At 37.6% G+C, this 15,591-nt stretch overlaps 1 protein-coding gene across 4 annotated transcripts in view; it reads left to right on the top strand.

Annotated features, from left to right (window-relative positions):
- Nktr (natural killer cell triggering receptor) overlaps positions 1–15,591 on the top strand; it is a 38,277-nt gene that overhangs the window by 4,093 nt on the left and 18,593 nt on the right. For 3 of the 4 annotated variants that reach the window (XM_028767257.1, XM_028767258.1, XM_028767256.1), the window contains exons 2-5: positions 4,023–4,097; positions 4,804–4,911; positions 5,853–5,897; positions 7,689–7,776. In XM_028767257.1, coding sequence (XP_028623090.1) covers positions 4,023–4,097; positions 4,804–4,911; positions 5,853–5,897; positions 7,689–7,776 — 316 coding nt within the window. Of the gene's footprint in view, positions 1–4,022; positions 4,098–4,803; positions 4,912–5,852; positions 5,898–6,212; positions 6,241–7,688; positions 7,777–15,591 lie in introns of those variants that run through there. The other variant, XM_028767259.1, reaches the window with a different exon arrangement.

The raw sequence follows: 15,591 nt of genomic DNA, 5'->3' as shown, positions 1-15,591 counted from the left end.
GTCAGGACTAGAAGATTGTAGGTTTAAAGTTCTCCTGAGCTACAAATTGAGTTCAAGGTCAGTCTGAGCAACTTAATGGAGACTACATCTCCATTAAAGAATATAGAGGGCAGGGACTAATTGGCTAATCTTGAAGGCTAATGAAGAACTTTTTATTGGTTTTGGTTTTTGTGTGTGTATTTATAGAAACTTTGAGAGGATAAAGTTTAGTTCTTAGTTCTTTTACTTTTGATACTGGTAGTCAAACCCAGGCCATGCTAACAAGCACTCTACCACTGGTGCTGCGTCCCCAACTCATCCCTCCTCACCTGCTCTGAGCCCTGGTTTTTTGCATGTTTTCCTCTTGGTATGTTTCATGAACAGAGCCTGTGTCTTGTCACTGAAAACAGTCTACTGAACCACATTGACTTGCTTTTGTCCAGTTATCTCTTCAGAATGCCGTCTTCTGTTCATGTTCAAAAACTAAGAGTATCAAATGTTAGCTGTTCTCTATAAAATAATACAATTTTATTTGTTGAAAGTTGATAGTTTGTCCCATTAATGAGGTTAATTCAGATTAACATTTTCATGTTTTTTTTAACAGATCAATTTCTACATGGGATTTGCTGTGTAGTGAACTAATTCTTTTTTTTTAAGTTGCTTTTTTTTAGATATTTATTTGTCTATTTATTTTTATTTATTTATTTTATTGATGAGTACACTGTAGCTGTCTTCAGACACACCAGAAGAGGGCATCAGATCTCATTACAGATGGTTGTGAGCCACCATGTGGTTGCTGGGATTTGAACTCAGGACCTCTGGAAGAGCAGTCAGTGTTCTTAACCGCTGAGCCATCTCTCCAGCCCATGAACTAATTCTTAAGTTATACCTCTTTATAGGCAAAAATTATGGTAGCTCTTTTCTGATAAAGTTTGTTCATATTTCGTTCAAAATGGAAGACTAGACATATATTTTAGACATATATTTGCTTACCACTGTAGTGCATTAAGAACCTGATTTTGTTAATCTGTTTATCCTAGGTTATGTGTGCCTGTGTGTGCTCACTCACTCCAACATGGCACGAGAACTCACGTGTGGGTCTGTCATACACAGTGTGGGAGGTCAGAACAATCTTGGATGTCAGTTCTAAGGCACCATCTTGTCTGAGACAGGGCCTTTCATTGGTTTGGAATTTCATCACATAAGTCAGACTAGTTGCCATGTGTTCCCCTCTCCCCAGTTTGCACTTGGCATTTACATGGATTTGGGGGGATTCAGACTTAGATATTCATATTTGTGGTCTAACGGTTTTGCCCATTGAGAGCCCTCTCTCTTGCTCTAGTGGTTCTCAACCTTCCTGTGTGGTGATCTCCAACCATGACATTTTTTCCATTGCTATGTCATAATTGTAAGTTAGTTACTGTTACAGGATATCTGATACAAAACCCCAAAGGGGTCATAACCCACAACCCACCATAGCTCTAGAATATTTTAAGAAAAATTTTCTGGAGATGGCAATTTGCTTTGTTTTTTATTTGTAATTTATGTGTATGGGTGTTTTCCTTGTGTGTGTGTTTATACCACATGCGTACGTGCCTGTGGAGGCCAGAAGAGGGAGAGTAAGATCCTTGGAACTGGAGAGACTGTGAGCCTTCATGTGGGTGCTGGAAGTTAAACCCGAGTCTTCTATAAGAGCAACCAGTACTCTAGCTGTATATGGCTGTCAGTTTCAATTTTCGTCTATCCCTCAGTCTTAATGTTATGTAGAGAAGACAAAGCCTTTGCACTAAATCTTGCCTCATGAGATTAAGAAACAATAGAAAGTTTTCTGCATCAAGTTAGAGTGTAAGATATTTGAGATAAGATCTTAAAAATATTTTTTTATTACTGGTTAGGTCTACATCTCTTAACATTTGACATTTGAAAATTTATTGTGCTAGTAGGAGGTAAATAACTTAGACACCTGTAGGGTAGAAACTTTGACCAGCTTTCATTATAAAGCAGTAAGTCTCAACAACTGCTTTGTTGAGGGGTCAGCTAACACCATTGGAGAGTATTTACATTATGTTACATGATAGATATTTATGTTACAAGTCATAACAGTAGCAAAATAACAGTTATGAAGTAGCAATGAAAATAATTTTATGGTTGGGGGGTCACAACAACGTAAACAACTGTATTAAAGAGTAACAGCATTAGGAAGGTTGAGAACCATTATTTAAAAGCACTGTGAGGTGGGGGTGGGGGTGGGGGAACCATTTGCTTTAGATGTTAAAGTGATTTTGTTATTTTAACCCTAGGTTGAAACCTGCCAAATTCCAGCACTCTGGAGGCAGAGTCTGGTGGGTCTCTTTTAGCTTCAAGGCCAGCCTGATCTACAGAGTGAGTTCTAGGACAGCCAGGGCAAGATCAGGTTTCTCTGTGTAGTCCTGGCTGTCCTAGAAAACAGCCACAGCTTTGAAATTGTTTTAAAAATTGGTTAGAGACTAGAGTGTTGACATAAGGAAGTTTCCTTCCATGATAGGCAGTAATGATCCCATCTTACTCATTACAGATATCTGTAGTGCAGCCAAGGACACACTTCGAGAGCTAGAAACGTATTACAACTTTTAGTGATAACAGTAGAACTTGGTTTGTGTTTGTTTTAAACATGGATTATACTTTGTCTACAACTAATTTTGATTTCCCCCACCCCACTCGTTTGGCTTTGATTTTTCAAGACAGGGTTTCTCTGTAACAGCCTTGGCTGTCCTGGTCTTGCTGTGTAACCAGGCTAGAATTGAATGTACCCGGATCAGTCTGCCTCTGTCTCCTGAGTGCTGGGATTAAAGATTAAAGGCATGAGCCTCCACACCAGGCCTTTATCCTGTCTTTTTAAGTAAAATGTCTGTAAAGGAAAGGATTTTGTAGAATGAGAGAGGAAATGGAGTTAGGAGAGAATTGGAAACTGAAACTTCATTTCTTTGGGGCCAGTGAAATGGCTCAGTGGGAGAAGGTACTTGCTGCTGAGCCTGACCCTCTGAATTTGATCCCTGGAACCCACACAGTGGAAGGAGAAAACTCATTCTGGCAAGTTGTCCTCTGACTTGAACATCCATACATGAGTAACCCTCACTCCACCCCAAGTAAAAGGAAATGTAATAAACTTAAATATTTTTTTAACTGAGATTCTTTAAGCAGGTCTATAGAGTCAGAGCTGTTTTTATGTTAATACTGAATTAGAATTTGCCCTCGGGAAAATCTCACTTCATTGACCTGAGTGTTGATGGAGTGTATGCTTGAGTATTGTGCCTTAAAGAAATGTTTTTGAGTTTTGATTTATATGTGCTAATTAACAAGTTTAACCCATAAACAACAGCTTAGTAATTTTAAACAGTTCAAAAGAATCTTGAAACCAGAATTTGAGAACTGTTTTCCAGGGTGTAGTGACATCAGTTGCAGACTTGTTCCTTCTTATTGCTATTTATTGTAGGTAGCATTGATTTTTCAGAGCAAATTGTTATTCTCCTGGCTCTCAGGGAGTAGAACATAGCATTGAGTTTAGGTGGTTGGCTTCAATGGTTATCTTAGGAAAGAAAGCTCCAAATAGAGCATGGAAAAGCTTTCCTTCTAACTGCTGATCAGAAAAGACTCTTAAGGAGGGATATGCTCATCCCTGACAGGGCCTAACAGGTCACACAACTGTTAGTCAAGAATACTTGGAGTATGCATAGAGTACTTGCTGTGCATGCATATGAGGTACTGAGGTTGATCTTGAACCTAGCAAAACCAGTTTTTAAAAAGTCATTAGTGCTGTATTAAAGGGATCTGATGTATAAGAAGACCCTGTTTAAAAAAACACTTCAGATCCTTTAATTTTTGTGCTAGAGCCATGAGTTTTAACACTTCTAGTGTTTGGGCTTTATCTCCAGTACTGTTTTAAAAAAAAAAAAGAAGGGAAAAAAGCTTACTGTTCTTAGGTACTTCCCAGTTAAGTTCTCTTATATGAACTATTGCTAGAGTATCAACTTGCTCACTTTTTCCCCCCTCATATTTTGTTTCAGTTGGTCGGATTATGTTTCAGCTCTTCTCAGACATATGTCCAAAAACATGCAAAAACTTCCTATGCCTGTGCTCAGGTGAGTGAGTTTTTAACCTGTTTCCAGTAAGAATGACTGGCTACTTGTAGATATATCTGCTTTGAGGCAGGAGAATCTTCATAAATATATAATGACCTATTAACTGAGTCATACAGCTAAAACTTGAATATGAAATGAAAGAAACATTTTTTGAGAGGACAGGAGGAAAAAGAAATAATGTTTAAAATGATAAGGATCTACTTCATATAATACAATCTTTATGTATTAGTCAAATAAGACATTGTCAAAATTAATTTGTCCCGGGAAAATGTTATCCAAATTTCAATTCTTTAAATAAATTTAGCACCTCATTATTTTTTTAAAATTACTTTTCATTTATATATCATTGCACACACCTTAGTCAAGAAGACTAAAACAGTTAATGTTAAACATTAAAAATAGCAAACTTAGTGTTTAAAACCTATGTTTGAACTGCTTTTCTAGATTTCATTCTTTAGTGAACTAATCATCTCCATTCTTATCTCCTGTGACACATAGAATTGTTTCTGGATCAATTTAAAACACTGTTTTGAATTATTTATTTTGGTTTATGCACTATGCATATATGCTACACACATGTCATCTGTCTGTGTCTTACATCTTTCATAGTATCAGCATGTGGGAGGGATTTGACCACAAGCTAGTTGGTTGGTTATTCCCATGGAATGATGGGTTTGTAGCTAAACTTCTTTTTTTTTTCCGCCAGGGGAGAAAGGCCTTGGGAAAACAACTGGGAAGAAGTTATGTTATAAAGGTTCTACATTCCACCGTGTGGTTAAAAACTTTATGATTCAGGGTGGGGACTTCAGTGAAGGTAGAGATAAAAGTTATATTCCTAATAAATCCATCCATCAGTTTTTAAAGAATCTCATTATTGCTTTAATTGTAAATACCATGTCACAGAATGATGAGAGCACTGAGTCCTCAGTGTATCCCTGTTGGATAAACAGATGTTACACATCTAGAATTTGTGAGAATGTAAAGACTCTGATACTTTATTTTGTTTATGTAATTTATTTTAGTAACATAATTATTGGATAGATTACCTTCCAGTGAACACCACAGTACTGTCCAATTATATCTACTCTAGCAATTTCTTGGTATGACTATGAAACAAATGGGTCATAGGGGTCATTTTTATGATAGTATTTTTCATGATATGTTAAAGATTAAATTAATTGAATGTTCCTAGAATAATGGAGTTTTTCAGGATTTTTTGTTTTGTTTTGCTTTTTTGGTAGCAGTTAAGAGGTTTAAAGAGTTCTTCAGCATATTGAAGCCATCAAAAATAATTTTTTGGGCTGAAAATGTAACTGAATGGTCGAACATTTGCTTGGGTTGTCCTAGGCCCTGGTTTCAATCTCAAGTACTGCAATAACAGTAATAATAGTAACAGAAGTGGGTGTGATGGCACACACCTGTAAGCCTGACACTTGGGGAGGTAGAGACCAGGGATTTTGAGTTTTAGGTCACCCTGACCTTCAGTAGTGAGACTTGTGTCTTAAATCCAAAGCAAATGGAGCCAGCAAGGTCCTCAGTGGGTAAAGGCACTTGTGACCAAGCCTGAGGACCTGAGCTCAATCCCTGGGATTCACGTGGAAGAAGGAGAGAGCCGACTCCTGCAGGCTGTCCTCTGACCTCCACATTAACACTGTTGCACACATGCGTGCACACACACACACAATAAATATTAAAAATACAATCATTATTGTGTCCTGAATATTTACAGTTTGTATTATGACTCATTGTTCTCAGGTAATGGAAAAGGTGGAGAATCGATTTATGGTGGATACTTTAAAGGTAAGGCTGGGTATTTTGTGTTTTTTGTTTTTGTTTTTGTTTTTGTTTCAGTTCTGATATAAAGCAAGTTTGGTCGCATACTTTAATGAGAAGAGGTTTACTTGTAGTTCACGTTTGCATGAAACTAATGCTGCATGAAAATACTTTATTTGCATGAGTTTGGGGATAAATTATATTGTAATATATAACTTAATTGACAAGATTAAGGCTAACTTTAAGGTTAAACATGACTTTCAGCATGGAGGTTAGGCAACTATATACATGAAAACTCCTATCTTCCTGCCTAAAACTGTCAACATATTCTTTTGTTTATAGAGAATGTGGTCTTTTGCAAAATGAAAAGGTAAGAGAACGAAGCTCAGTAACACAAACTCCACTCTGCTCCCTTGTGCCCTCCTAATAAATCCACGGACAGTCTGGTCAGGTTGTGCCTGGATTTCTGTATTGTTTGAAGACTTGGAAAATCTTTGTGATTTCATACATGCATCTGTGCCTTTGTTTCTTTACAATGGATTCTTAGTTCTACATCAGGGAAAAAAGAAGCTAGTTGTGGTTTTTGTTCCCTTAAACCAAGCAATTTCTTTGAATAAAAATTGGTATTTTTTTCCTTTCTCAAAGGTTTGTATATTTTCTTTTGTGTACTAGAACTATATGGTTGTATTTTATTCCTACAGTAGTAACATTTCATTAAGTCTAACTGTTGCACTTCCCAAAAAGCCTTAGAAAAGTCAGTTGCAGGAATTTTCAGTGGGCTCCAGCATTGCTGGGCTTGAGTGCCCTCAGGGCTTCAGTGTGTCATGGTCTTTCCTATTTCCCTTGGGGAAGCTAGATCACTACTGTTTGTCAGACGTCTGTCCCCAAGGGAACCATGTTTTTTTAAGTTCTATGTTTCTGTTTGTTCTAAAGGAAGATTTGTTTGTATGAATGTAAAAGGATATTTGGTTTTAAAGATCTTTTTCCCATCCAGATATTTGCCAGGCTTGGCCTTGCTTATTAGCTTCTGCTATTAAAGGAGATCAGGCACATTCAGGATGATATGGCTGTCTAGTTTTAAAGATTTTCTACTGAATTAAAGCCATCCCCAAGTGATGGTGATCACGATTTTCCCCCTTTCTAGCTGGTTGTAATGGCGTGTAGCAACTTGCACTTAATTTTGTGGGTCGCTTTAATGTGCCTATTCTCTGTGAAAGATGCTTTTGTATCTTAAATTTTTTTAAATGTTATTATACAATATTCTTCCTTGGGTAATTTTGTGATCCTACTGATACTTAATTTAATTTGTTTTCCTAAAACTAAATATATGTAATATTTTTTTCTCAGACCATCTTGACTTCAGTGGAATAATAAATTTCCCATACAAACGTTAAGCATTCAAGATTAAGACTTATTAAAGCTCACCTATGTATATAGTTCATGTGTCAGGCTAATTGGAAACTTGATGGAAATACATTTTACTGTAGAGATTTTTCTACAAATTTCTTGACTAGACTTCCCCGAGAGTCAGTAGTTTATATCTCATTTGGCCAAGTTGTTGCTGCTGGAAGTGACTGTTCTAAGGCTGTTTGTACAAAGTGTTAAATACCTGCTCTTTTCCTCAAGGCTTTAATTAGTATCTTTTCGGCCTTTTTTGTGCTTTTGTTATTCGATTAGTTAATTTTTTTTCTACATATTGCCAAATATCTTACTGACCAGAAGAGGAGTTTCATCTTTTGCTTTCAATTTAGTACTTGAGCATTACTTTAAAAGCTTCTTATAATTGGAGACTAACAAATTTGTGTTTTCTTCAAACAGATGAAAACTTTATTCTCAAACATGACAGAGCGTTCCTTTTGTCAATGGCAAATCGAGGGAAACATACCAATGGTTCCCAGTTTTTCATGTGAGTAGGCGTAATGCAGAGATGAGCTTTTCCTACAGAGAAGCGCTGTTCATGAGAAAGATGGGATAGCCAACCTCATTTTACTGCTCAAACTCTGACAGCTGTGGTTTGACTTTGTGTTTCTGATGTTACGTAGTAACTGTAGTCTCTACTGGCTGCTTCAGCACTCAGCACAGATCTGGATTTGAAGATTTGAACTTAAAAATGTAACCTGAGGGTACATAGTGTTTTCAGAATATGCTGTCATAAGGAACGAATTTAGCTCTTCGTCATCCGAAGGCCCAGTTTATCTAGATTGAAATATGAACTCATGATGGACATGTAAAAATGGTCCATGATGTCGCTGGGTGTGGTGGTACACGCCTTTAAATCTAGCACTTGGGAGGCAGAGGCAGGCACATCTCTTGAGTTTGAGGTCAGCTTGGTCTACAGAGTGAGTTTAGTACAGCCAGAGAGCCAGATAATGAGACCCTGTCTAGGAAGGAAGGAAGGAAGGAGGGAGGGAGGGAGGGAGGGAGGGAGGAAGGAAGGAAGGAAGGAAGGAAGGAAGGAAGGAAAAAACTGGCCATGATGTAAGTCTAGATGGATCCTAGGCACAAGAAGGAGTTGGTTTGGGTAAACATCATGTGAATGGTTTTGTTTTCTCTCTTACTATTAGCCAGTTTTGTGAGAGGTAACATTTTCTGATGAGGTATAAAAAAGTGATTTGCTATTTAGTCAATATTTTTAACTACTGAAAATTTGTAAGGTCTCTGTGCATAATGAACTAAATACAACATTGGCTGTCATTTTGCCAAACTTTGTAAATATTACTTAGTAAACTCTACTAAATTTTCAAAGAGCCAAATACATTTTGGGCTGTCTATATGGTTCAGTGGAAAGAACACTTGACATCCTGAGTTTGATCCTCATAACCCACATAAGGGTAGAAGGAGAGAACCAGCTCCCTGTTATCTTCTCACCTTTACATGTGTGGCCCCCACCACATATGTCATACAAAATAATAAATAAGTTCTTTAAAAGAATATATCTTATTTGCATATATATGTACAACCAAAAACTAAATTCTCATGTGAGAATTCTAAAGAAAACCTTAGGCATACTTTTCATTACATTTTATCTAAACCTATTTTTGTATTGTCTCATCATGTACAATATGAAATATAGTTGTCCAGCATGCAGCTTAGTACTTCTAATAATAATCTCTGCTGTTCTGTGTGTGTTGGAGAAATATTTGTGATTTATCAAAATTTTTCTTTTACATCTTTCTGAATGGATAAATATGAATGGCGCTTCCCTGTCTTTAAAGGAATCACTTATTCATATAAAAAACTCACATTTTAAGTTTGAAAGATTTTCAACATGATCTGAAGAAGTTCAGATAAGGGGCATTCTGTTCCCAAGGATGTCCTAAAAATGGAAAGTTAAGGGAAGGTGATGGTGCTGGAGTTACATGGGAAGGAAACCTGAGACAGTACTTCCTGTGCCCTGTTTTGATCTCACTGATGATTAGTTACACACATTTTCACTGGAGTACTTCTCTTATGCTTAACCTTTTTGGGGTCCAGGGCCAGTACAAAGTAAAGAGGTAAATTTTGAAAACTATTTGTGCTAACTTTATGTCAAAACCTCTTTGTTTCCATTTTTAAGCTTATCTGAACTGTGAACATGAAAAACTAACGATTCATTGGTCAAGATGGGGCCATCTGAGGGCTCTAAAGTTTCTTTTTATATTATTGCATTTAAATTGTCCTTACTCAGGTAGTTGCAGTTTCTTGCCATTATTGCATATAGTTAGCTTATTTATGTAGACCTCTGTTAGAATCTAGGATATGAGCCGGGCGGTGGTGGTGCACGCCTTTAATCCCAGCACTTGGGAGGCAGAGGCAGGCCGATTTCTGAGTTCGAGGCCAGCCTGGTCTACAGAGTGAATTCCAGGACAGCCAGGGCTACACAGAGAAACCTTGTCTCGAAAAAAACAAAACAAACAAACAAACAAAAAAGAATCTAGGATATGAAATCTTCTGTCCTCTGGTGTTATGTAATACCTGCTTAAATCTCTAGGAACATTTAGTAAAGTCTATTACTTTCTATGTGGCCTAGTTTTGCATTGGACTGCTGTTTGGAAAGGAACACCTAATGAAAAATTTTAAATCAGTAGATTAGGAAAAATAACCAGTAAGCAGTTTCTATAATTAGCTATAGACAGCTCTAAAATCACTAAATGCACAATAAAAGAATAATTTTAATCTTTAGTTTGATGAAAATTTATTTGAAAGGAGTTTGCAGTCCTAGAGGTAACATTTTGTATCCACAAAAGTTTGTCCTAATTTTTTAAAAAGTAGCTTGTATGCCTATGTGTTGTTTTATGGTGGCTGAAAATTCACATTCCCGTGTGTTGTAAGATAAAGTCAAACTAGAAAAGTTCACATCTTTAAACAAAATGTGTCATGATTATGAAAGGATAGCTACAACAGAAGTGGCAGCCAATAAAGGAGAGATCTTTGAACACTCTGCATCTTGCAAGCCCATCTCCTTTTGGCACTGGAAGAGGTAAAAGAAGAATGTACTGTTTCTGGCTTGTGTATATAATCATAGCTGAGACCTACCCAGTGGCTTTCCAGTAAGCTCTGGGTTTGTCCTGTCACCACACCCTGCATGTGGCACCTTGGGTAGCATTTCTGAGCAGAAAGAAAGGATGATATAAGAGCAGTCTGTGTCTTACAGATTGTTTCATTGGCCTTGCAAGGACCTGTAAAACATCTGCACAAAATGGTACTCAGTTTGTGTCCCTCAAATCTACAGTTCCTGACCAGTACATTTGGTGCTGTTAGTGTGGCGTGTGGCAGGCCCTCTGGAATTACTGTGATTTGTGTTCTAACTGTTGTCTTGAGTCTCTTACACTTAGCAACTTCCCTTCCTAAGATGTACACTGTTTTCAACATAATTTTGCATATATTGTTTTCCTTGGCTATAACTGTGTGTCTTTGTGTATGTAGAGAGAAAATATTATATATATATATTTATATTTGATGGTTAAATATAGTGGAGATGAGGTTTTCCTTATGGCTAATTGTAATTTTTACCATTAACTGCTTGTATTGACTATTGTATGAACAGTGGTGCTTCTGTTTTGGGAGCTTATATAGAAGAGAAGACAGTCTTTGGAATAGTGCTGCTTGAGAATTGGAAAAGAAGTGATATGTGACCCCATCCTTACAAACTACTAAGGACATAAGGGTTTGCTCACATTGAAAAACTTTTAAAGGAGCTCAGACTCCTAGCACCACACTCACCAAGCAACACATGGGAGGGACCAAGCCAGTGTGCATTAGTGTGCACTCATTATGTCACTTTATGTTTATTTTTTAGGTCATGTGTTAGAAAAAGAAAAGACACAATGAAAGCTCTAGGGCAGGAAGTGTAGGTCAGGGATGGAAAGCAAGCCTTATGTGCAGGGCTATAGGCTCAGTCACCAGCCCTGCAGAAACAAGGGAGGGAAAGAATGAGTCAGGTAAAAGCTGTAGAATTAGAGATGATGTGGAATACGTGTATGTTCTACAGAGAATGAATGCTAAGTAAGGTAGAAAAAACATGCCCCGTCCAGGTTGCTCTAGAATCTTTTCTCACATTCTGAAGAAAAGAAAGCTGCTGACTGCGTGCTGCAGGGTTGTAAACACTGTGTTCTGAATCACTGCAGTGAGTTATCCAAGGCAGGGACATTCTGCTGAGAAAGAGAATGGCAGTTGGGGTACTTTTCTTTTTAAAGCTATCATTGTTAATGGTAATTCTGGTACTAATTTTTATTGTCTGTAGTCATTGAGAAGATAGGAACACATTATATAAAACAATATTAGAAAGGTTAGTTTGTAACTTTTGTTATTAGTATTTTCCTTAGATGGAATATGTAGCTAGCTCTCAGGAAGCCTTGGTTTTAGCCAGGTGTGGTGGTTCATGCCTGTGACCCCAGCACTTGGTGGGCTGTGGAAGTTGGACGGACTTTCGGGAATGTGAGTGCAGTCGTTGTGGGGCACACACAAGAGCAGAAGACCCTATCTCAAAAAAAAAAACCAAAAAAAAAAAACAAAAACCACATATAGCATGCAGTTATAAAAAAACAATCCATACTATGACTGGCTAGGCACCAGCAGTGGTGGTCTCCCCATGGGAGCCCCAAGCTACTCCCCAGCCAGTTGCACTTCCCAAGCCATCTGCTCCCTGTGGCAAGCCTGTAGAAACCGGATGTCGGTCGCTCTGATCTCCTAGCCCCGTAAAATGAAAACTCTAAGAGGCTTGTAATTTACCAGCCAGATGTATAACAACAAATCTTCAACCCCAAAAGGCCCGCACAAACCCCACAAAACTCAATTGATATAGATACAAACTGCAGACCTAGATTGGGCAAATGTGTCCTGCATTATCCCATCGTCTTCCTGTGAAATCCTCAGTTACTTATGGCACCTAGGATCAGGGGGTTCTGGTTCATCATCCTCTCCCTCAGGTTCCATCCTGTTGTCTCTGTTCTCTCTCTCCCCTCTCTAAAACTTTCAGCTCCACCCCCTCCTCCACTGCCCAATCACAGGCTCTAGCGTTATCTGACCAATTAAGATTTCACCTGAGTACAGGCACCCCTTTTAAAGAAGCAGAAAAAACAGACAGCAATCCACAGCACACATACATACACACAAAATAAATCTTGGTTTTAGCTGTTTTTCTGTACCCTGAGTTACTTTATTAAAAACTCTCTATCTCTTTCTCTCTCTCCTCTCTCTTTTGTTCTCTCCCTCTCTCTCTCCCCCCCCTCCTATTTCTCGAATGCACATGAGAACAGAAGTTAGAACTTGATTTTAGTTGTCTTCCTTTGTCAACCCCGTTTTCCTTTATGTTTTTAGACAGTCTGTCACTGAACCTGGAACTCTCATTTTGTCTGTACTAGGGGCAGCAGCAGTCTCTCCCTTGGCTGCCACTAAAATATTTGTCAGTGCAGGCCTTTTTTAAAATAATATTTTATTCTTCTTACGAGTGTTCTGTCTGTATATGTGTGTGTACCATGTGCATGCAATGCCGTTAAAGACCAGAAGAGAGCGGTGGGTGCCCTGGGACTAGAATTGTTGGCAGCTCCCAACAAAAAACTCAATACTAGGTATTGAGTCTGAGTCATCTAGATGCTCTTACGCTGAGCCGTCTCTCCAGCCTCTCTGTAGACCTCTTATGGCTTCAAAGCTTTGGTGAATAGACTGTCATTGGCCACAGGTCAAGTGATAATTTTTATGAAAACAAAGATAATATAGAAAAGCCCAACTTAATATTTAAACAAAATTTGTTTTGTTTTCCTCAATGTTGATAATCAGACTCATGACCTTGTAAATGCTAAGCAACAGTTCTCTCAGAGATCCACCTACCTGCCTCTTCCTCCCCACCTGCTGCCATTAAAGATGTGTGCCACCACACCCAGGTCACTGATTGTATGTATGAGCTTTTTCTTTTTTCCTTCATTTGTTTTTATTTTATGTGTATGGGTGCTTTGCTTGCATGTATGTCTGTGGATCACCTACATACAATGCCTCTGGAGGCCAGGTCCCCTGAGACTGGGTTACATAGCTGGTTGTGAACTACCATGTGGGTGCTAGGAAATGAAGTGAACTCTGGTCCTGGGAAGAGCAGTAAGTGCCCTTACCCACTGAGCCGCAGCTCTGGTCCCCATTTAATATAGCAGTCCTGAATGGGGAAGGGACTCTAAGATTGCTATATGTCACTTAAAGATCTGACTCAACAAGTGACTCTTCATCTAGTGAGAGAGGAACATTCATTCTAAGGTAGGAAGCAAGTAGAGGAAAGACTAGGATCTTTAAGGAGTTTATAGATCTGTATTAACACTTTGGCAAGCAGAAGTAGGTTTGGGAGAGAAATGTCTCACCCATACATTCATAAATTTGTGTGAGAAAATGGTATTAAATGTTGTGACCTTAGTCACTTTGTTTTTTGTTTATTTGTTGTTGCTTTGGGTTTTGTTTTTATGGAAGGTAATAACTTCATGCTAATTTCACATTTTTTTTTTTTTTTTGGAGAGGAAAGGAGTTTGTGCCACTTAATCTTAATCTTAATGCCACTTTCCCTGAATTTCAGATACCATCTAACACCCGTGTTTAGAATTATTCATTTAGTGCTCATGTGATATACATGTTATCAGTCAGGAAAGACATGTTGTATCTAGTTATAATTTTATATATTTCCTTTTATATTAGTGTTGAAATTTAGAAAGCTTATCTTTCTGAGTGACCTTGGGAACACAGAACATTGTGATGTTCACTGCCTAAACACAAGCTGTGTTACTCTATAGTTTGGGTTCCCCACTTTGTGGTAGCTTAGTTTTAGGCTGTGAAGGAAAGAGTTGTGTGATAAAGATGACATTAGGATAGTTGCTTCTAGTGCCCTCTCACTTTAGACCTGGAGTTTAACATTTTAGAAACTGCATGACTTCAGACTTACCTTCTTTCTTTCTTTTTTTTCTTTTTCTCTCTTTTTTTTTAATACTCATGCCTATATGAGAGATTTTAAGTCACTTTTACAACATTTCAATATTTAATATATCTAAAATCCTATCATTTTTGTTTGGGTGTAAGGGTTTTTGGTTTGTATAGTCATTGATTTTTTTTTTAAATTTTCATTAGTTAAAATTTATCAGTGTTTATTGTTCAAAATAAAATTCTCATAAGAGGAAAAATCGGATTAGATATGAAAGTCCTGTGGCCAGGGTTTAACTTTGTTCTCTAAGGCTGTCACCTCTGTTGCCTTTTAAACCTCAGAGTAGATCCTTAAAGTTCTAATTTTACTGTTAGTACTGTTTCTATTAATTCAGTCCAATGGCATAACAGCTTGAGTACATGTATGAAGCTGTGAGCGTAGTCCAGATTCTGACCAAGTCATTCTCCAGGGTTCTGTTCTGTTTACACAACCAAGAAAGCTTTGAAAGGAAGAAGCGGGAAAGCGAGGTGAATTGGTTAAGTTCCTCAAGTTTTGTTTTGAATTATCTAAACTTAGTCTTGGGGGGAAATTCTTTGCCTTCTACCAGAAGTCCTAATTTCTCAGTATTTAGATTTGTATATCTCTCCATACTCATCCTGTATTACCTTACTAAGAAAGATGGCATAGCTAGTCTGGGAGATTATAAAAGGGGCTTTAATATTTTATGAGCTGTTACCAACCCCTGTGCTAAAATACCATGAGTCTTAAGATCTCTACAAGGCTTTTACAAAGCAATTCATCTCTTCATAAATATCTTATGAAAGAAAATTTAGAGCCCTCTATTTTAAAAAATCTTTCTTGCTTTGCATAAAACTCTAAAATTTTAATTTCAAAGTTATATTGATATTAAAACATAAATTCAGTCTTGTCTTAAAAGTGTATTACAATTTATTTCTTGCCATTTTTGTGTAAAATTTGCAGAAACAGTGTTACAGCGTGCGCTCCAAAGGTAATGTCTCATTCCTCTAAGGCTTGCTCACTCTCTCCCCTTCCCCCTCTGCCTTTGTTTCTTTAATCCTAATGTTACATGTATTGAAACATTTTAAGGAAAAAAGCTTTCTAATTGTTCTGTGTAGCAGCAATCTATGTAAGACAAGGATGTTCATTGCTTATGGTTAACCTAGACAATGCAGTTTCATTTCAGTAGCTCTTGTATGCTTCATGGCGCTGTTTTACATTAGGATTTTAGGAGCTGGTACAGTCCAGAAGCTGCTCAGGGGATGGCATAAGTGTAGTTCAGTTTTTAGAACAACAGCAAAGTTTTTAGTTTCCAGAGTTTGTGGTTTAAGT

This window comes from Grammomys surdaster, unplaced genomic scaffold, assembly GCF_004785775.1.
Source record: "Grammomys surdaster isolate TR1022 unplaced genomic scaffold, NIH_TR_1.0 172, whole genome shotgun sequence".
Classification (NCBI taxonomy): domain Eukaryota; kingdom Metazoa; phylum Chordata; class Mammalia; order Rodentia; family Muridae; genus Grammomys; species Grammomys surdaster.
The sequence above is the reverse complement of the archived record's forward strand: the minus strand, read 5'-3'. Positions and strand labels throughout refer to the sequence as shown.